Below are 23,591 nucleotides of genomic sequence, written 5' to 3'. Positions count from 1 at the left end.
TGTGACACTACCAAAAAAAAAAACTTATGGAAGAAAGGGTTTATTTCACTTACAGCTCTTACAATCCATCATGAAGGGAAGTCAGCTCAGGAACTCAGACCATGGAGGAATGCTGCTTACGTGCTTGCACAGCCTGGTTTCTTATACCATCTAGGACCACTTGCAGAGGGATGGCGCAGCCCAATGGGTTGGACCTTCCCACATTAGTTATTAACCCAGAAAATGCCTCACAGCCAGTCCACTGGAGGCATTTTCTCAGTTAAGGTCCTTTCTTTCAGGTAACCCTAGCTTGTGTTATTTTGACAAACAAACAACAGAACAAATCACCCCCCACCAAAAAAAAAAAAACAACAGAAACTCTAACCAGTGCAGGCTGTTGTGAATTTGATGGCTTCTCTGATTTGTTTTTCAGTTTGTTATTATTATGTAGGAAAGCTAATAGCATCATGTGTTAATTTTATATCCTGCTGCTTTGCTGGAAAGGTTTATTAGCTCTCAGTGTGTTTTCTAGTGAGTGGGTCTTTAGGTGCTCATGTCACCTGCAAATAAGGACACTAACATTTTCCTTTCCTGTACGTATTCCTATCATTTGCTTTCCTTGTCTCTTTGCTTCAAGACTTGTAGTACTGCATTGAAAAAGTAGAAAATGTGGAACACTCTTATCTTTTTCCTTATTTTAATGGAAATACCTTTTCTCTCATATGTAATGGCTGTAGGCTTGACATATATAGTGTGTATTATGTTGAGATATGTTCCTTCTATTCCACATTTCTTTGGGACTTTTAATATGAAGGGTATTGTATTTTAGCAAAAGCCTTTTTAGCATCTACCAAGATGATTATGTGATTTCTATTCTTTATGTAATTCATAAGTTGATGAATATTGAATCATCCTTGCATCTCTGGAAGAGACCCAACTTGATTATAGTGAGTAATCTTTTGATGTGTTCTTGGATCAGTTTATAAGCATTTTTTAAAAAAATTTTTTTTTCAGAGCTGGGGACCGAACCCAGGGCCTTGTGCTAGTTTATAAGCATTTTGATAAGAATTTTTACATCTAAGTGCATTGGGAAGATTGGCCTATGATTTTCTTTTTGTTTTACCTGTTCTGGGATCAATGTCATTTCCTTTCCTGTTTATGGAATGGTTTGACAAACATTAGTGTTCTTCGAAGTTCTGATAAAATTTACCAGTACAATCATCTGGGGCCTTGTCATTTTTTAGTTGGGAGATTTAAAATTATCATTTCAATCTCACTGTTATAGATCTGCTTAAATTATCTCATTGAGATTTAACCTGACATATCATATGCATCTAGAAATGTTTTCCTTTAAGATTTGCCAGTTTATTGTATATGCAATCCAGGGGAGACCTAATGATTTGCAGAATTTCATTGTTGTCTTTCACAATGGCTCCCTTTTCATCTCTTAATTTTGTTAGCTTACACCTTTATTTGGTTGGCGTGGCTAAGAGTTTGACAATCTTTTTTTTTTTTTTCAATGACCAATTCTTTGTTTCATTGAGTCTTTGTATCTTGTTTGTTTGTTTCATTTTCATCAATTTCTTCCCTGGTTATATTGATGTCTTTCTGTCTACTTATTTGAGATTTGACTTGTTTTGATTTCCAGGTCTCTTGGGTGTATCATTGTTTATTTGAGAATTCTCTGATATCACAATGTAGGTAATTAGAGCTTTAAATTCCCTTTTTAGAATTGTTTTCATTGTATCCTAGAGTTTTGTTTGTTGTGTTTCTGTTTTTCTTTGAGTTTAGGAATTTTTAATTTCTTTTTTATTTCTCTAATGACCCATTCATCATTCAGTAGTGTGTTGTTTAGTCTCCATGAGGTTATGTCTTAGTGGCTTTCCTGTTGTTGACATGTAATCTTACTCTACTGTGTACAACACAAGGAATTATTTCAGTCTTCCTGTATTTGTTAAAACTTGCTTTTTGTCCTAATATGTAATCTGTTTTTTGAGAATGTTCCATGGGCTGCTGAGAAAAACATGTATTTTGTAGCATGTGGATAAAGTGTTCTGTAGAGGTCTGTTAAGTTTACTTGATTTGTAATGTCATTTAATTTATGTATTTCTCTGTTAGTCTATGTTGGGAAGACACGTCAGTTGGTTAGAGTGGGGTATTCAGGTCACCCTCTGCTATTGCTAAGGTTTCCTCTGTGCTTCTGCACCTGGTTATTTTGTTTCATGAAATTGGATACACCTGTGTTCATGGCATACAGTTCCAGGAATGTAATGTCTTCTTCATGGGTTGTTCCCGAATTACCATCCTTATCTTTCCTTGCTGTTAGGTTGTTTCCCAGTCCACTTGCTTGGGATACTCTTTTTTTTTTTTGGTTCTTTTTTTCGGAGCTGGGGACCGAACCCAGGGCCTTGCGCTTCCTAAGCAATCGCTCTACCACTGAGCTAAATCCCCAACCCCTGCTTGGGATACTCTTTACCTTAAGGTAGTACCTGTCTTCTGTGTGTTTCTTGGGGGCAGCAAATACATGGTTCCTACATTTGATCTAGTCTGTGTCTTGATTGGAGAATGGAGGCCACTGATATTCAGAGTTATAGTTGAAAGGAGTGTGTTGATTCCTGTCATTGGCTGATTTTTGCAGTGGTCTTTTCTTGTATAGCTGCTATTCTAGTATCATTTCATAGATGGATTTTTTTGTTTTTTTTATTTTATTTTTTTAGTTTGAAGAATTCTTCAAGTATTTTCTGGCTTAGGGTCATAAATTCCTTTAGTCTGGTTTTATCATGGAATCTTTATTTCTCCTTCAATTATTTTTTAAAGCAGTTTTTAAAAAAAGATTTATTTATTTATTATATATAAGTACACTGTAGCTGTCTTCAGACACACCAGAAGAGGGCATCAGGTCTCATTACAGATGGTTGTGAGCCACCATGTGGTTGCTGGGATTTGAACTCAGGACCTCTGGAAGAGCAGTCAGTGCTCTTAACCACTGAGCCATCTCTCCAGCCCTCTCCTTCAATTATAACAAATATCTTTATTACATGTAGTAATCTGGGTTGGCAGTAGTTGTCTTTCAGAACTGGAAAATAGGACAAGGAGACGGGTAAAGGCATGCTACCAAGCTCCATAACCTGAGCTCAGTACTAGAGTCCCGTGCAGTGAAAGGAGGGAACTGACTCCTCAAGTTGTCCTCTGACGCCCTCACCTTCACGCCTTCACTACACACATTAAATAAATAATGTACATTTTTAAAGGGTGAAAAAAATTAGAAATATGTCTGTCCAGGTAGTTCTCCTGGCTTTTAAAAAGTTGCAATTAAACAATCTATTATTTGTAGGTGCCTGCCTTTATATGTGGCTTATGTTCCTCTCTTGCTGTATTCAGTCTATTTTGTTATAATTTAATATGATGGGGGTGGGGGCAAGGTTCTGGTTTTGTCTGGTGTCCTAAATGCCTCCCATATCTAGATATGGATTGACATATCCTTTCCTAACTCTGGAAATGTTTCTGTTTCTTCATTTTGTTTGTTTGTTTTAAAAAATACATGTCGTTTGTGTTTGTATCATGAGTAGGGGTGAGGTGCCATCAAAGGCCAGGTGGGTATTAGAGCTGGAATTTCAGGTGGTTGTGAACTATCCCAACGTGGGTGCAGGGAACCAGTGTTGTTCTGCTGCAAGACTACCAAGTACTCTCAGCTGCTGAACCGTCTCTCAGCCTGTTTGCATTTTTAAAAAATTATTATTTTAAGCTAGGAAGTGGTGGCCTGTGCCTTTAATCCCAGCACTCAGGAAGCAGAGGCAGGTGATTCTATATAAGGTCCAGGCCAGCTTGGTTTACAGAGTAAGTTCCAGGACGGCCAGTGATGTACAGAGAAGCCCTATCTCAAAAAAGATAGATAGATAGATAGATAGATAGATAGATAGATAGATAGATAGATGGATGGATGGATGGATGGATGGATGGATGGATGGATGGATGGATGGATAGATAGATAGATAGATAGATAGATAGATAGATAGATAGATAGATAGATAGAGTGAATTATCTTAAAACTGTTTTCTGAAGTGGCTCAGCTTTTAAAACATTTGTTGCTTTTGTGGAGGCCCTTGGTTTGGTTCCTACACCATACTCCACGGCAGTTCCTAACTGTCCCATAATTCCAGTTCCATAGGCACCTGGCACATGTATGGTGCATATACATACAGGCAGGTAAAACACTCATACAAATAAATCTGAAAGCATGTTTCTTATGCTTTGATGACTTGATTCAATATTTGGGGTATTTAGAGTGTTGCAAAATTAATGTATCTTTTTGTCAAAGAGATTTATCTTAGGATCACTAAAAGCTTACATATTGCTCATTTACTTCTGTTTGTTATGAAATTGTATATATAAATGAAACAGTACTTCTTTAGAAATGTTCTGGGGAGATGATTGAGTGATTGGAGTGCCTGCTGGACAAGCATGAGGATAGGCATTTGAGTGATCAAAACTCACGTAAATCTGGGTGGGTGTGCTGTCTGCTTATTGAGAGGTCCCCAAAGTAGGTTGGGTTTGATTGAGAAGTCTTGTCTCATTGAGTATAACACATGTAAGCATACATGTGAAAATGTCTGTATACACATGTACACCACATACTCATAAAATGTAAAAGAACATGTGTTCTATAGATATTTTTCCATGCTCTATAGATATTTTTCCATGCATATGTGTGTTTTCATAAAAATCTCAAAGTAACAAATTTTGTTCATTTAAAAACACTTCCTTAGGGGCTAGAAAAATGGCTTAGCAGTTAAACACACTGGCTCTTCTTGAAGACCCAGGTTCAATTCCCAGCAACTGTGTGGCAGTTCACAACTGTATGTAACTCTCAATTGCAGGGGCTCCAACATTCTCAAATAGACATAGTCGTAGGAAATGCATTTAAAATAAAAATAAATCATTTTAAAAAAACCACTGGCTTCACTCCGTGAATGACTTGGGTGTTATCTGGTTTTCTGTCCTGTAGTAACCTTTTCTTGGTGTTGTCAGTGATCGGTGTGACCTTAGTACAAATGAAGCTGTCCTGTGTGTGTAGTCCCTTTGGCGATTAATGACTGAAAAGTTTGACTAGGAACAGGTAAAAACCTTTGTCACTTTATGTCAGGGCCTCTGTTTCTCTCCCCTCTTTCCTCTCCCTGTGCTCTTTCTTTCCATTGCTAGGCCTTGCTGCTGCCCTGGCAGGACTGCAACTTGCTATGTAAACCAAGCTGTCTTTGGACCTGTAGTGATTCTCCTGCCTCTGTATTCTGAGTGCTGGGACTATAAGTGTGTACCACTGCACCTGTCAAACATCCTATTACTGTCAAGAAATAAGAGTAAATACAGTTGTTTGATAACTGATTTTATTCTTTAGTGTAACAACTGGAAATTATCTTGCCCATGTAAGTACAGGGGGAAAAAAAACTGCATTTTTTTTCTTAGCCCATAAAGAAGATGATGATTGTTTTTATTTGGGGGATTTTTTTCCCCTTAACTTTGATATTGTAAATATGGCAGTCTTAACTGTTATTTGTCTTGTATGCTACATAGTATAAACTGAAGAAACACTACTGTTACAGGGAATGACTGCTGGGTCCTTGCTCCAACTACTCCTGCCAAGTGTGCCTACTCCCTTCCCCACTCTTAAGAATAGACAAAATGAGCTGCAGAGATGGCTCAGAGGGTTAGGAGCACTGGCTGCTCTCTTCTGGAAGATCCAGGATCTACACTCATCTGTAACTCAGTTCCAGGAAATCCAAGACCCTTATCTGATTTCTGTGGGCACTGCTTGCATGTGATACACACCCATACCATAAAATAAAAATTTAAAAATAATATAAAATATGTAATAGCTGGATTAAGCCATTGGTCTAATAAGTATAGAAGACTGTCAAGGAAAATTTCAAAGGGCCCTCATACCTCACTGTAGCCTTTGTATTCTTTATGTTCTTTTATGTTTCAAGCTGTACATTGTTTGCCTCTTAAAGTTATTTTTATATATTTTTACATGTTGATGTCTGTCATTCTGTCAAAGGATGTAAGCAGATCTCTGAGATCTTTATTTGTTCAGTCTAGTCTTGTAAACATTGTATCATAATTATGTGTACCTGCACACTCATAAGGATAGCATGTGATGTCTAGAGGACAACTTTTGTGGAGTCAGTTCTCCCCTTCTACCTTCTGCTCTTAAACTGTGTTTCAATGATTAATTGGCTTGAGCAGCAAGTGCTTCCACACTGAGCCATTTCATAGGCTCCTGCCCACCCCTCCCCTCCCCTCCCCTCCCCTCCCCTCCCCTCCCCTCCCCTCCCCTCCCCTCCCCTCCCCTCCCCTCCCCTCCCCTCCCCTCCCCTTCCCTTCCCTTCCCTTCCCTTCCCTTCCCTTTCCTTCCCTTCAGGTTTTACTGCTGTGAACATATACCATTGCCAAGGCATCTCTTATAAGGACAACATTTAATTGGAGCTGGCTTATAGGTTCAGAGGTTCAGTCCATTATTTTCAATGCAGGAACATGGCAGCATCCAGGCAGGCATGGTGCAGGCAGAGCTGAGAGTTCTACATCTTCATCTGAAGGCTGCTAGCAGAATACTGGCTTCCAGGCAGCTAGGATGAAGGTCTTATAGCCCACACCCAAAGTGACACACTTCCTCCAACGAGGCCACACCTACTTCAACAGGGCCACACCATCTAATCGTGCTACTCCTTGGGCCAAGCATATTAAAATCACCACATTTCCATTCTTTCATTTTTTTCTTTTGTTCTTGGTAATAGGGTCTTCTAATGCCCAAGGTGGTTCCAGCTCACTGTGGAGCTGAAGTTGACTTCAAACTGATGATCCTGTTGTTTGCACATACCTAATGCTGAATTGACCATGTGCCACCACTCTTGTTTTAGTGTATTTCTTTTTGTGATAAATAGGGACTGAACCCTTAGCCTCCTAAATGCTAAGTAAGCAATGGTAATTGAATTTTATACCTTGTTCCAAGTCTTTCTTGTAATTTTTACTTTGAAACAGAGACTCACTGAGTTGGCTGAACTGGCTTTGAAATTGTGATTCGCCCGTATCAGCCTTTCAAGTAGCTGGAATTGTGGGTTTGTGCCCTGCCTCCTTGTCTTGTCCTCTCCCTTTTTTTCTTTTTTTTTTTTCTTGTGTCTGAATTTAGAAAAATGACATATAGGATATCTTTTTTTTTTTAGGATATCTTAAAAATCCAGAATATTAAAAAAATAGATCTGTTTTCTTAATAATATGTATATGTTTGTTTACACATGCTCTGTGCATAAAGAAAGTATACTTTCAGCCTCCAGGCATTTGAAATAGATAGGTGGTTCAGGGAAATAGAATATCGTTTACTTTTTTCCTTTATACCTTTTGATACTTAAGAATTTTTTAAAAATCATGCAAACATTTCTTTTATAAGAAGTTGTAAATATAGCTCAGTGTAGAAGTCCTTGCCTACCATATCTGATGTCCTGAGATTAATTCCCAGGAATACACACTCACACACACACACACACACACACTCACACTCACACACACACTCACACTCACACACACACTCACACACACTCACACACTCACACACACACTCACTCACACACTCACACACACACACACACACTCACACACACAGTTAATGCGTCACATCGCAGTGTGTTAGCATTAACTAACACTTCAGTCCACTGTAGGGCTGTACCTTGCCCAGCCTTTGCCTGTCACCGTTGCAGGACGATGATCACACTGTGAGCCTGAGATTTTGTTATTTACTAGGAAAGCCTGTTTCTAGTGGTGTGGCTCAGCACACACCTTTAGTCCCTCTGGCTGAAATACAGACATGCCCTTAGTGCACACCTTTAATCCCAAACAAGGAATGTAAAGTTAGTTTGTAGAAGGAAGCATCCATGTTTGAAAGTGGTACTTGTTGAATATAATGTTTAATGTCAATCGGGGTTACTACCTGGCCTTTGATAATTCAGTTGCCAGATAAAAGGCATACAACTTTTATATTTATAATAAGCCTTAATCAACACTAGAACTGGGCAGACATCTACAATCTAAACTATTAGTTTTACTTCTCTATCAATAACCCCAAGTTATGACTTGCCATTTTCTGAGTGGGCTACTCTAACTCCAACTGTCCAGCCCAAAAGGCCAGTTCTTATGATCCCTTATCCCATAGTGACCTTTCTCTCTTCCTCTCCTTACCCCAATCCTGTGAACCCAAACCCTTCCCAGCTCTCTTCTGCCCAGCTGTAAGCATCTATATTCACCAATCAGGGATAATTGGAGGGGTAGGGTTACATAGCATCACTTATGTACCTGCAGATTCTCTTGTCCATAGGGGCTACAAGGCCTTTTTGGTCTGTATTTAGCATTACAATATATACCAGGAGACCAAACCTTAGTGGATGTCTAATTGAGTAGCAAACACAGTGACGAATCTGCAAAGATTTGGCAGAGTAAGGTATGCCCAACTCTCAAGAGAAGAGTAAGTGTGAGGTTCAACCTCTTCTGGGACCTCTTGAATGAGACTCATGGAGGTAGTGATCAATAGAAAAGCAAGAGGAGTTTAAGCATTCCAACATGTTAGGGCAGTCCCACTTAGGAGCTGACTCTAAGCAGACTCTAACAGGGAGTTATATACCTTTCAGTTGGGGCAGAATTTGAACTAGGCAAAGTACTATGTGTATTTTTAAATAACTTTCAGATTGACTCAGTATACTGTTCAGGAATTTCAGTTGGGAGTCAGGTAGCTTTGTGTGACTGACTTGCAACTGTTCCAGGAACTAAACTAGCTCTTTTTTTTCCTGGAAGGGAGGGGTCCTTGTACTCGGAGGTTTGTGGTGGGAATCTTCCCACTGGTGCCAGATTGGTCCCAACTCTGGCTCTTTCACTAGGAAAGGAAAGGAGGCAGTTTTCCCAGGACAGTTGTACAGAGACAGTTGCAGATAGAGAACAAGCTAGACACAAGTGAAGACAGTACAAATCAGAGAATAAGAGGAGCCAGAAAATTAGAACATACTGCCAAAGTTAGAATGAGGCCAAGCAGAGCCATTCAGTCAGAAACTGAGAGAAGCCAGATTGACTCAGTCAGCCTGGAGAGGAGTGTGAGGCAGAACGGCTGAGTTGAACCAGCCAGCCAGAGTTCAGAAAGAGCTGGAGAGGGTGAGCTTATTCAGCAGCAAGTCTCAAGAGGATAAAAACATTGTGGGCATAGGTAAGACTGTACAGAGGCTAGAAGCTTCCAGGATGAGGGCTAGGTTAGCACACAGAGGCAATGATTGCTTCTTGTGGCCAGGACCCCTGGCATCTGGAATTTTAAAATAAAAATAGTTGCAATCCTGGCCAGATTAGTTGAAGAGAAAATTACTTATGCAGGAGCAATCTTGAACAAGTCATTCTGGGGCTAACACTGCCCTCTCTCAGACTCTCTCTTAATGAGCACTTGCAGCAGTCCAGCAGAAGGCAGATGTGCAACATCATACATCTGCATATGAATATTTTGTAACTCAGGAGTGATTTGGGAGTCATTCTTTCATTGCACCTCACTAAAATGACCAGGATGAAGACAGCATCTGTACTGGAAAGGCCTTTTAATATCAAATGCCAAAGCTCTCACTCAGCTCTAGACAAACTCTGACTTTCAGAATTTCAGAGAACTTAGTTTTTGTTTTTGTTTGTTTGTTTGTTTGTTTGTTTTAAAGAAGGACTGAGTAACTGAAAGTGAAAAAGAAGGGGATCTGGGATGGTGAGAACTTTGGAAGCATGTTGTCCGACAAGTGGATTGTGCTAGCCTTTGCTATGTTTTTTTATATTACCGTTTGATTTTTTTCACTATGAATCAGATTCAAAATTGGTCAGTCTTATAAAATCAACAAGTTGGACCAAATCATATTCACCATTTATAGATAGGACTAGGGTGTATCTTGTTCAAGTTCTTGCCTTGATGCTCAAAGCCCATGGTAGAATGTCTTAACAAAAAAAAACAAATGACCCATAGAAGAACAAAGTAAGATATGCAACATTGAGAAATACTTTGTGGATATGAGAATCTCTCGGTGGATGGGATCAGTAATAGGTTGGACATGACAAATGAGTCAGGAAATTTGAAAATATATCAGTAGACATTAATAGAGGAAAAAGAGGTTTAAAAACTGAACATCCTCTTTGACCTATATAACAGTACCAGAGGGTCTAGCATTTGTGTCACCAGAGACTCAGGACAAGAAGAAAATGAGTTTGGAGTAACAAAAACATGGAAAGTAACAGGACGTGATAGTGTATACATTTAACCCAGCATTCAGGGAACAGAGGCAGACTCATCTCTGGGGATTCAAAAACCATCCTGATCTACATACCGAATTCCAGGCCACTCAAAGTTACAGATGAGACCTGTCTCAAAAAAATGTTTTTGAAGAAATAATGGCATTGAAAAAGAAGCTGGGCAGAATGGTGTATGCCTGCAATTTCCAGCTTTTCAGGGATAGAGGGAGGAGATCATGAATTTGAAGCCAATGAGACTCTGTTTCAAGAAGAAAGCAACCCACAAACAAAGAGAAGAAATAAATTTATTTCTGATTGTATATAAATCTGAAAGAATACAGAGAGAGAGAGAGAGACAGACAGACAGACAGGCAGACAGACAAGAGAGACTGGCTTAAAATATACAGTTTAGCATAATGCCTGGGGTCAGATCTCAGAGAGTAATCAGATTGTGTGTGTGTGGGGGGAGGTTGTTTTATTGGGTTTTGTTTTTTAGTAATGAACAATCGAAGACTGAATTAAAACATAATTTCAAAAAGTAAAAAAAAATATAAAATTTCTGATCTGCGGTATAGAATATAGAGTACTATTGAAAGAACCAAAGGAGGCTGGGAATGGTAGTGTAGGCACAGCAGGAGGGTCAGGAATTCAAAGTCATGTTTATGTGAGGTCTACAGCCAGCCTGGGCTATTAAGATCTGCCTCAAAGCAAACTGAAGCAGAAACAAAGAATCAGATTAGATTACCTTGTTTCCTCTTTTTTCTCTTTCCAGGTCTTGATTTGGAGCTCAGAAGGCCCTTGAACTCACTTCGTTAGCTCATGCTGGCCTCAAATTTTTGATCCATCTATCTCTGTTTCCTAAGTGCTGTAATTATAGCTGTACAGCCATTGCACTGGACTTCCCAGAAACATTTTCTGTAGAAAGAAAGACAAAGACCTAGAATTGCTAAAACAATTTAATAAAAAAAAAACCTTATATAGATAAGTCTTTGTTTGTTTGTTTGTTTGAGGCCGGGTTTTTCTGTATAGCCCTGACTCTCTTAAAATTCGGTCTGTAGACCAGGTAGATTTGAACTCAGAGATCCTCCTGCCTCTGCCTCCTAAGTGTTGGGATTAAAGGTGTGAGCCACTACTGCTCTGCTCTACAGATAAAAGTTTAAGTCCTATGTTAACAACAAAACTGAGCATGTGTGATGCTACACAGCATGTCAGCTTGTTGACATAGGCTCACAATGTGTTTGTATTTGGAAGCATTATATTTACGTAAGATGTTTGTCAATTAAGATATATAAGTGTAAAAAAGGAAGGAAATGTTTTAAACCAATGCAAAGCATAATCAAGATCGCACTGGCAAATGGATAGACATACAGATAGTGGAAGAGAAAAGGGATTTTAGAAGTAGACCCATATAGGAGCTGTGGTGGAATTCAGGGCTAGAGTCTTTGTCCAGGATTTGCAAAGCCTCGAGATCAATCCAGCACTATAACCACTCAAATGCAAAGTAATAAACTTCAACCTAACCACACATTATAAAAGATAAGGTGAATCCTCTAAATAGGATTTTTTAAAGAAGCGATATATTTTGTAGAAAACAGAATAAACTCTTTATGATCTGATTTTGCAATGAAGTTTCCAGGATGACACTAAAATCATGACTCATGAAAGGAGAAAAAACAATGAATTATACTGTGTTAAATTAAAAGGTCTGTTTGCAGGATACCATTAGGATGAAGCCAGGGTGCCGCGTGTGGGCTCATACTTGTAATCGCTACACTTTGAGACTGAGGCAAGAGGAACAAAACTTGATGCCAGGCTTAGGCTATGTATTAAGTTTGAGGAGGCCTGCCTGGGCTGCACAATGAGGCCATGTTTGTCTCAAACAAAAAGGGAAAGAAAAGGCAGGCTACAGACAGGGATCTACTAGCCGCAAACTCTCTGATTCCAGCTACCCAGTAAAATCAAGACTCAACAAACTGCAACCCAACAATCAGATTTATATGTTAAATTTTCAATCCACAATAGATCCACACAATAAACTCACAACCAATTCATAAAGATATAAACCGCCTACCTAGATAAGATAAACTTGCCTATAGAAATCCATCCCTTAAGAAATATTCATAACAACCTGTATCTATGTAGAGATGCATGGTGAGGGTCATTTATTCTGCCTCAATGTAGCTTCTCCTTCCTTTCTGCCTCTCCCTCTCCTAAACCTGTTTCCTCCTCCCTTCCTTCTCGTCCAGTGACAGGCCTCATTTTATCTTGTGTCTGCCTTCACCTGCATAACAACATCAGCATACATTTTCTGTGCAACAGCACTGGCTGTGCTGGAACTTGCTTTGTAGATAGACCTCTCTGCCTGCCTCTGCTTTGGAGTGCTTGGGACTAAAGGCATGCACCATCATGAGCAGCTGGCCTAGTTCTTTTAAACTAAACCTTCCTTGGACAGCTAAATGTCTCAGTTCACTTTCTACCTGAGCCCCTCCCTGTCTAATCTACTTGTTTGTGAATCTAGCCTAGGATCTAGCTCTGAGCTGTAACTACAGTCCGTTCCTCAACTCTTAAGTTGAAAACTTTGAAAGGAAACTCTTACCTCCGGTGAGTCACTTCAACCTTCTTTATCCTTAGGTCATTGGTTAAGTGACTCCTGTGGCTGCTATCATAGCATCTATGGCTTCTCTAAAACACAGTCTGGATCATGTAGCTTTATGCTCAAAAATACTGGATAACTCTTTACCTTGTCCATTATCTAATAATGAGTCAAATGTGAATTGCACGATGAGGCTGTGAGCGGAGGAATGCAGTGCACTTTGCTCTTATCTTCAGCTTGAGACACTGTCCCTGACTGTGTATACCGTGTTTTGTTTTATAAGGTAACATCAGTTCTCATAACTGAGGACTCAGCTTCACACACCATATTGCAAGCAATAGGTTGTCATATTTTTTAATGGGCTGGCTACCAACCAAGGCTCTTGTGGCTCCTTCTTTAGGTTCAACTAATTTGCTAGGATAGCTTATAGATCTGGGAGAAGCAGTGTTTCCTGGTTTATTATAAGGACATTGTAGGGCTGGAGAGATGTTTTCAGCAGTTAAGAGCACTGACTGCTCTTCCAGAGGTCCTGAGTTCAATTCCCAGTCCACCACAGCTCCTATATGGGTCTACTTCTAAAATCCCTTTTCTCTTCAGTCCTTTATATCCATTAGTTCCACATGTATGGATTTAACCAGTTTGAGATTAAATATTCTTGGAAGCTGCATGGCATGGTTGCACACACCTTTAATCCCAGCACTCAGAAGGTAGAGGCAGGCAGATCTCTGTGACTTTGAGGTCTGCCTGTTCTGTGTTATGAATTCCAGAACAGCCAAGATTACAAAGAGAGACAATATCTGAAAAACAAATGAACAAAAAAAGGATTCTTGGTCATTGTAGGTGTAACTGAGTTAGTTGGTAGAATGCTTACCTTACCATGGGTCAGAGTTGGGTTTGATTCCCAGTACCACTTAAACCAGCACATCTTCAGCATTTTAGCTCAGGGCTAGCCTGGGCTACCTTTTCTTAGGAAAAAGAGAACCAGATGTGGTGGCAGGCACATCTTTAATCCCATGCTAGGGCAGAGACAGGTGGCCCTTTTTTGGAATTATGTGGTGTAACCTTGCATTTAAAAAGAAAGAAGTTACATCAGAACCAAGCATTTTTTCTTGGTTATCTTCCCCAAACAATATCCCATCCGTACATCTAAGCTTTACATTGGATTAGTTAACCTAAGAATCAAGGAGGATAAACATAGTAGTTATATGCAGTACAGTTCAATTTTATATGAAATTTGCACACCCTTAAATTTGGTGTCTGGGCGATTCTGGAGCTGCTGACCATGGAAGCAGAGGATCTGCCCTAGTTTATATTGCAGCACCTTGGCATGTGCTTTTTCTTTAGCTGTGTGTGACCTTATACATAACAAACAATGTAAGGGGGGAAGAATTTACTTGAGCTCGTGGTCTTGGGGGTGTCTGTTGTGGTCATGTAGGGTGTAGTGGAGCAGAGCAGTTCACTTCAGTCCACAAAGCAGAGAGAGAGGAGGAATGCTGTTGCTTTCCTATTTTACCTGCCTTTTCCCCATCACAATACGGGATAGTGCCACTCACATAAAATGCTAAGTTCTTCCGCATTGGTTACTCTTGTGCAAATGCCCTCACAGAAGGTGACTGTAAGTCTAGTATGATTGATTAACAATGAAGAAAAACTCAGTGTCCAAGGTTTCAGGCCACTTTTCATGCCTTCTGCCTTAGTTTACCTTAACCCCTAAGTCTCTACCCTGTCAGCTCTGATCATCGTAAATGTATTCTTTTAAAACATTGTTATTGAATAATGACATTTTCACTCTACTATAAATGGTGCTTTGGCCTCATCACCTCTGTTACCAACTGCCACTCTCCCTTCTCTCCTCTAGTTAGTCTTCATCTCCTGAAATAGTCACCCTTCTACTGTAATCTATAAACTATGTATCTGTTTTGGTGTTGAGGGGGGGATGCATTCAGAAGCATGGCTAGATGTGTGTGTAGTTAGTACTGTCAGCTTGTCAGGGTCTAGAACTGTTAAGGAACACATCTCTGGGCATGCACTTCTTTCTGCTACTTGACAAAGGACGCAGTGTGATCCGTTGTCCATTGCGCCTGCTGTTATGGCTTCTTCACATAATGTTTTGTCTCCTCCAACTGTGAGCCAAAGCAGACCTGTTCCTCCTTAAGCTGCTTGTATCCAGTGTTGTGTCACAGCATGAAAAAGTGACATGCACAGGCGCACATGTGGGTGCCATATTAGGAAGAGCACGCTGTCTTTCAGAGTCTTGTTTACTTCACTTAATAAGACAATCTCTAGCTTCATTTTCTGGCAACTGACATAAATTGTTTTGTTCTTTATGGATGATTGAAACTATTTACGTGTAAAATCTTAATACTATTATCTTAAAATGTTCTTATAAACTTAAAATGTAGTAATTGACTTACTTGTCTTCTAGAGTAAAACTTTTTGACTTTCTGTGCATTCACTGTACCTTATAATGTAATAGCCTCATACTCTGTTAATTCTTTATGCTCATATGTAACCTGTGAATTTGAGTGGAGAACTTAATTTACCTTGTATTCTTAATACTTAATTTTAGTGTTGGGTGTGTATATAATAAGTTTAGTAGACATAGTAGATTGTATATAGTATATGCATAGTATACGTATGTATACATGTGTATATATGTATACAGTATATACATATGTGCTTATATACATACATATGTATGCAACCTTTGTGTTCCCTTTTAGTTTCAATATTACTTTGCATGCGGGAGGTGTAAGGGTTCAACCTCAGCCGTATGCATGCTAGGCAAAAGCTTTGTCACTGAGCTGTGTCCACACCATCCTGTCTGTACTCTGTGTTTTGAGGCAGGGCCTTTCTCGCTCAGTCTGAAACCCAGGCAGGTCTTGAGTTTGTCATTACTCTTAGGCTTTCAGATAGCTGTGCCACCAGACTCAGGTTAGTCTTCATATTATTAACCAGATATTACCTAGTTTAAGATCTGTTTCAGTAATTTCTTACATAATGGTTAAGAATAAAGGTTTTTCTAAGGCCAGCAAGGTGGCTCAGCTTGTAAAGGTACTTGCCACCAACTCTTACTGCCTGCGTGTCATCTCTGGGACCTAGACACTTGAGAGAGAACTGATTGTCACAAGTTGTTTTCTGACCTCCGCATGAGTGCCAGACACACATATCCAATAAATAAGTAAATGGATAAATATAACTTTTTTTTAAAGAATAAAAGCTTTGGAATCAAATTGCACCATCATTTTCTAGCTGTATTGTTTTGGACTAAGTGATTAACCTCACCAGTCCTCTACTTCTGTATCTGAGAAACAAAGAAAATGCTAATGCTTATCATGTGATTCGAATGTGTAAAAATGTATAAAACAGGATAAATGATTACATATCATACATATTAGCTACTGTTTCTCTTAGTCTGTTCACTTGTAAATACTGTCTCACTAGTCCTTAGATTGTGCATTAGGTACTAGGACAGTAAGTGCTCCCTGCACTCCTCGCTGGCCTCAGCTTTCACTGGGTACCACAGAAGTCATCTGAAGAGTTACTGTTGTCATTAAATCGTAGCTGTTCTAAACACATACATTTTTTGAGCCAACTTTATTAAGTAGTTTCATTAATTGCATAAGTAAATATAGAAGAGAAATAGTAATTATACTATAAAGTTTGAGAAATAAAATTATTACCTAAATGATAGAAATGTATTAACAAGTACTAAAAAATTTGCCACTAGCCATGTTTTAATTATTCAACAAAGAATCAATAGTTTATTTAAATCTATATTTGTTTTTCATTTTTAAAGCAGGGCAATTCAGGCTAAGTGTATAACGCCGGCCTATAATCCTGTCACTCTGAAGTTAGACAGGAGGGTCAGAAGCTCAGTGAGCTCTTGTGCAGCTCAGTGAGACCCCGGCCTCAACTTGAGAAGTGAAGTAAAAGGTTGGGCACAGAGTTCTTGCCTAGAATGTATAGGGTAGTTGGTTCAGTCCCCAGTACTGCTAAAGAGCATACAGACAAGCATGGGGTGGGAAGCAGGAAGTGGTAGCCTTTAATCCCAGCGCTAGTGAGGCAGAGGCAAATGCAACTGGAGTTCGAGGCCAGCCTGGGTTACACAGAGAAATCTTGTCTCAAAAAACAAGAGCTACAACAACAACAAAAATCTAGTACTTAATCTAGTTTATTAAATCTAGTACTGTCTTTTGTTTTTATATGATTGGAATGTCTTTGATATGAAGTGCATGTTGCAAAAAGCCGGGCACAGTAGTCCACCTGAAATCCCACAGTTTGAAGACTGAGGCATGATTGACCCCTGCCTTTATATGAAAGAAAAAGGAAAAAGGGGGAGAGGGGAGATGTGGTGGGAGATGAATCTTTCTTGTTTCATTTTGTTCTTTTACAGTGTTAAGGTTTGATGAATGCTTGCAAATGCTGTATTCACATCAGTATATTTCCAGCTTTGGGCATGGATTCTCAAAGTATTGACAACAAATTGACTAATTAAAACTTTTTTTTTGTAACTGAAGCTGAGGAAAAGGTTGCTAATTTATCATCAGTGTAGTAACAGATTGAAAACAGAATAACAAAACAAACAAATTAATAGACTTGAAATTCCAGCATTCAGGAATCTGTGTCTATTGGCCAAAGCAAGTCTTAGGTGTATTTTATTTTAAGTGGACAGATTACTTTTGAAACTTATTTTAATCTTTTTTATTTTTTAGCCTTTAGTGTTTGCTCTGCGTTATTTTTATAAGCTAGCTTCAAAGGTTGTCCACCCTCAGTGTTTCATTGTATTTACCCTTTATAAATGGCTTCTCTACCTCTTCATCTCTCATAACTGCCTAATTATTTATATGAGTAACCAATGCTTTGTGTGTGTGTGTGTGTGTGTGTGTGTGTGCGCGTGCGCGCGTGCACACGCGAGTGTGCCCACCATGCACGCTGTGAGTAAATAGATCATCAGAAGATACTAGGCAGCCCCCTTATTGCTCTTTGCCTCACTCCTTTTACAAAACGGTGAAAGTCAGAGTTCTGCCCAGCAAGCCCTGACAATCCTGTCTCCACCTCTCCAGCACTGGAGTCACATGCAGATGTGCACAGCCACATCCGGATTTTTATGTGGGTGCTTAGGATCTGGATTCAGGTCCTCATGACTGCACAGCAGTCACACAGCCCCTGATTCATCTCCTGAGCTTTCTGTGGAACTTATCATTTCTGTTATCACTTGGTCTCAGAATTTTTCTTCCTGTCAGGGTATTCTTGAAGGTTTTTCCTTGATTTTTGTTCATGCTGATTTATATTCTAAGTTGCAGATTTATATTTTAAAAATTCTTTATTTTTACACAGTTTTTATTTTCATCTTCTAAGATAGTTTCATCATTTAGCCCGGGTTGGCCTTGAACTCATGTAGTGGAGCCCAGCCTTAAACTTTTCTGCCTCTGCCCTGTCCTCAGCTATTTTATAGAATTTTGAAAAGTTGTATCTTTCTCATATAGATTGTAAGCCAGTGTGGCCTTTGGGAATCTTTGTTTCCTGGGTGGTTTTGATGAGTAGCCATAGTGGGAAACCTTGACCTACACATACAGTTGAGCTCCTTCTCCATGGAGCACAAGACTCCATGCAGTGCCTCAGCTCTACATCTCAGTCTGCATCTGCCCCCAGCTCTCTGCCTGGTAACTTCCTGGACTTGGTTGCCTTTTGGGATGGAAGTATACTTTTTTAAAAATCAAGAGACTGGCTCAGGTTTTTTTTCCTGCATTTCTCAGTCCCTCTATATATCCCAGCCAGTATCTCCTTGGATTTCACATGTTAAACTTGGGTTGAAAAGCACTAGGCTCATCCAATTCAGTGAGAAAAGAAAGGTCATGTAATTGCTGCAGTAATGTAAAAAGTGTGTGTCAGAATGTGTGTAAAATAAGTAAATTAAACATAGCCCTCACTGCATCTGCTCAGAGTAATTTTTAGTGACTTTCTAAATATTTTCCTTTCTGGATAATGCACCTTTTTTTATTCCCTTATTAGTTTATTTCTTTACTTACTCATTAACCATTTATTTGAGTATGCAAGGAACAGAGGAGAACCTGGCAATGGGTGGATTAAAATAAATAATGTAAATTTCTTGTTTTTTATATTCTCGAAACATTTTATATAGTTTATATTAAGTCATAAAATACAACACAGAAATCCAATTTATTAACCTTTAAAAAGAGAAATCATAGTACATCTTTTCCCACTCTTTTCTTTCTCTTTTCATCCAGGGAAAGACCATGTTTGTAGATTTATTGGTTGTGGGAGAAATGACCGTTTCAACTACGTGGTCATGCAATTGCAGGTATGTTACCCTGAAAATATGTCTTAAAATCTTTTAGTTTTGATCAAAATACCTAGTTACAGTAAATAATGAAGAAAGAAGTGACAGAATTCTTATGTATACTGAACAAATGAAATTTGTTTTTTAAAATGCAACTTTATTAGTTGTCATATGTATCATTTGCATATGTTTAATCTCAAATATATTGTGGGTTACAGTATAAGCCTTACTCTTCTGTGTTCATTCCCTTTTTATCTTTTCTCCCTCGGGCATTTTAGATCTCCACTCACGCTTTCAAGTCCCAGCCATGGTGTTAAGATTGTAAGCATAGTTGAAGGAGAGGATGAGTGCTTTCTCTTTCTGTCAGCAAGCGTTGCTCCTTCCTCTTGAGACAGGATCAGAGATGGGCTGAGGAGTAGGAGCTCAGAAAGAGAAGATGGGAGTCTGAGCTCCAGTAGGGAGAATGAGAAAGCTGGTCTGTTGTCCTTGACACTGCCTGTCTTCTGGACACACACAGCGTGGTCACCTCCAAGTATCAAATGTGGCCAGCTCTCAGTTTCCTTTCATATTCTTCAGACTTTCATATTCTTTAGATATTTGGATTCTTTATTTTCCTTCACAGTACTTACATGCCAGTGAGTTAAATTCATACACCCAGGCCTAAATGTCTCCTCTTCTCTTCAAAAGGCTTTTCCTGTTTCTCCAGTGCTCTTCAGTATTTGACTTAGACCTAAAGATATGTTACCCTTTCTTTAAACTATATCTTTCTACCATGTAGATCCTAGGGTGTCAGGCAGCAAGTGCTTCTGCCTACAGAGCCATCTCACTGGCCCTTGAAGCTTTTCTTACATGATTCTCCATCTCAGTTTAGCGTACTTTGATGTGTTGAAGTGGTTGCCATTTGACATTTTTTAGTTCATTAATATGTTCCCTGTTTTCTCTAAAATTGGCTGCTAATATGAGCTATATGTGATAACAAGGACAAGGGAGAGTCATAGAACAATAGGAGGTTAAAGAGAATATGAGAAGTTTTAAGCATATATAATATACTTTATTCACCAACATACAGACTAACAGGCAGGCAGATGTTACAGACATCCAGGTTCATGATAGCATGCCTGCCCAGATACTGGTGGACATAGTACACAGGCTGCACAGGCAAAGGTTAAGTCAGGGACACTTGCCTCCAGTCTCAAGGCTGTATTGATAGAAAACAACCACACAGAAATGGAATTCTGCCAGAAATAGTTATGTAAGAGATGACCTCCATCATTGCTTACTCTGAGTTCCTCAGACGTCCTGTACCAACTCCCTCCCCGATGTCTAGCTCATGTTTCAACTGAATGTTCATATCATCACCTGCTTTTTCTTTTAACTTTTTATTTTGGCCTTCATAGCCTTTCATTTCCTATAATATTTGCCAATAATGGCAGTATTTAGCATTTGTGGAATACCAGGCAGTATTCCAGAAACTTCATATGGATTTTATTTAGTCCTCATAAAATTATATGAAGCGGGTATAATTACTCTTTTTTATTTAAAAAAAAAGTTGATGTAGGAAATGTAAGTAACTTGTAGGGAATATGTGTTGGGTAGTGAGGAGGAATACTGCTTTGTATATTGGTGCTGGTTAGTTTTAACTTGATGCAACCTGGCCTCACCTGGGAAGAGTCTTAATGAGGAATTATCTAGATTTGGTTAGCCTGTAAGCATTCCTGTGGGGGATGTCTTGATTTTTCTTTGATATAGGGAGACCTAGCCCTTGGTGGGCAGCACTGTTTCCTAGGCAGGATTTCCTGAACATTGAAAAAGAAAAGAAAGCTAGCTAAGGACCCAAGCAAAGATGTGTTTGTTTACTTTTTCTTGACTGTGAATGTGATGTGACTGAGTTGCTATTTTGACTTCTCAAAAAAAAAAAAAAAATCGCCTGAAGCTTGTAAGCCCTATGACCCCCTTTCCTCCCTTAGGTTGCTTTTTGTTTATCATTGCCAATACAAATGAAATACAAACATATCTATGTTTTATATTTTTAAAAATAGTCAAGTCTAAGGGGCTGATGATGTAGCTTAATTGGTAGAGCATTCGACTAGCACGCATGAATCTCTGGCTTTTGGGTTTAATCCCCAGCATATGCATAAACTTGGCATGGTGGTGCACACTGGCATTCCCAGAGTCGGAATATAGAGGCAAGATCAGTTCAATGTCATCCTTGATTACACAAGAAGTTCAAGGTTAGCCTGGGTTACACAAAAGCATATCAGAAAAAAGAAAGGGGCAGGGGAGGAAAAGAAAGAGGAGGAAGGAGAAAGGAAGGAAGGAAAGGAAGGAAGGAAAAAGGAAGGAAGGAAAAAGGAAGGAAGGAAGGAGGGAAGGAAAGAAGGAGAAAAGAGGAAGAAGAGTCAAGTCTGTTTTGTTAGTAGCAAGGATAAAGCAAGACATGATGACTTAGGAACATGGTTCCTCACAGCATGGTTATCCATAGGGCTGGTGAGAGGTGGCTTTGTAGTTTAGAGCTTTTGCTACTCTTCCAGAGGCCTAGAGTTCAGTTTCCAGAACCCCAACCATCTTTAACTCCAGCTCCAGGGGACCAAATGTCATCTTCTGGTTTCCCAGGGCACTCCCTGTCATGTACATAAAGACAGACAGACAGACACACACACACACACACACACACACACACACACACACACACAAACACACACACAATTTTTTAGAAAATGCTGATTCTTTTTTTTCCTCATATTTATCTATTTGACATCCATTGCAGTGATCAGCAAATGCGGATGCCAATTACAAACAAAAAATAGTTGAAATATTTTTGCCCCTGGATTACTTTGATCACATCACACTTGACTAAATTTTTAAATTTTTTTGTTATTACTTTTACTGTTTTATAGTCCAGTCATTGACCCCTCTCCTGGTCCGACCTTCCACAGTTCCTCATCCCATTCCTCCTTCCCTCCCACTCTGCCATCCCCTGGGGGCTCAAGTCTCTTGAGGGTTAGGCACATTTTCTCTCACTGATGTCAGACCAGGCAATACTCTACTGTATATGTGTTGGGGACCTTGGACCAACTCTTGTATGCTGCCTGGCAGGTGGCTCTATGTCTGGGATTTTAAGGGTTCAGGTTAGTTGAGACTGGTGGTCTTCCTATGGGGTTGCCCTCCTCCTCCTCAGCCTTTCCCTAATTCCACCATAGGGGTCCCCAACCTCAGTCCAATGGTTGGGTGTAAGTATCTTCATCTGTCTTAGTCAGCTGTTTGTTGGACCTCTGGGAGGACAGCCATGCTAACCTCCTGTCTGTAAGCACACCATAGCATCAGTAATAGTGTCAGGCCTGGGAGCCTTGCCTTGAGTTGGATTCCAGTTTCGGCCGGTCACTGGACCTCCTTTCCCTCAGTCTCTTCTCCAGTTTTGTTCCTGCAGTTCTATTAGACAGAAATAATTCTGGGTCAGAAATTTTGACTGTAGGATAGCAACCCTATCCCTCCACTTGATGCCCTGTCTTTCTGCTGGAGGTGGAGTTCCCTCTCCCCACTGTTGGGCATTTCATCTGAGGTCCCTCCTTTATCTCCCAGGTCTCTGGTACTTTCTAGAGGGTCCTCCAACACCCCCCCCCACCTGCCCCTGAGGTTGCATATTCATTCTGAATGCTTGCCCTCAGGGAGTCTCTCCTGTCTCCCCTCCACCATACCTGATCATGTTCCCCTTTTCCCTCCTCCCTCCCTCTCTCTTCCAGGTCCCTCCCTCCCTCTGCCTCCCGTGATTGTTTTCTTCTCCCTCCTAAGTGGGATTAAAGCATCCTCACTTGGGCTCTTCTGAGAAAATGCTTATTCTCGTTTTTGGTTATTAGACCATATTCTTTGAAGTAGAAGATCACTACTTAGACAAGAGCTTCACTGTTTCGGTCAGAGCATTCTATAATGTGGTAATAAGTAAACAGATAGTTTTCAGTCTTACCATAGACCAGGACTGTATTTTAAAGTGATTATCTGATCCCACAGGGTCGGAATCTGGCAGATCTTCGACGTAGCCAATCTCGGGGCACATTCACTATTAGCACTACTCTTCGTCTCGGGAAACAGATTCTGGAGTCTATTGAAAGCATACATTCTGTGGGATTCCTTCACAGAGACATCAAACCGGTAGGGGCCTTTTCTGTTCTAAGCACAGAAGCTATTGTTTAATACTTCTAATGCTAGTAGAAGACAGAGTGCGTAAATGTAGTTTTCTGTATATGTTGTGGTTAAATACAAATAATGTTTTTATTTCTCTAATGCCCTAAAAGTAAAAATAATTTATCTCTTAGGGTTTTTTTTTTATTAAAATTGGTAATGGGAAACTATAGCTTATTTTCAGTAGCTTTTCTCATATCATAAGATGTTGCTTGCTTGCTAAATTAAAAATATTTTATGCTTGGGGGCTAGGAGATG

At 39.6% G+C, this 23,591-nt stretch overlaps 1 protein-coding gene across 8 annotated transcripts in view; it reads left to right on the top strand.

The window, feature by feature from the left end:
- Ttbk2 (tau tubulin kinase 2) overlaps window positions 1-23,591 on the top strand; it is a 111,821-nt gene that overhangs the window by 40,957 nt on the left and 47,273 nt on the right. For all 8 annotated transcript variants that reach the window (XM_087652009.1, XM_087652013.1, XM_087652011.1 and 5 more), the window contains 2 exon segments: window positions 19,105-19,178; window positions 23,163-23,303. In XM_087652009.1, coding sequence (XP_087508135.1) covers window positions 19,105-19,178; window positions 23,163-23,303 — 215 coding nt within the window.

The sequence above is a fragment of the Rattus norvegicus genome, chromosome 3 (genome assembly GCF_021556685.1).
Source record: "Rattus norvegicus strain SHRSP/BbbUtx chromosome 3, alternate assembly SHRSP_T2T, whole genome shotgun sequence".
Taxonomy (NCBI): Eukaryota; Metazoa; Chordata; class Mammalia; order Rodentia; family Muridae; genus Rattus; species Rattus norvegicus.
The sequence above is the reverse complement of the archived record's forward strand: the minus strand, read 5'-3'. Positions and strand labels throughout refer to the sequence as shown.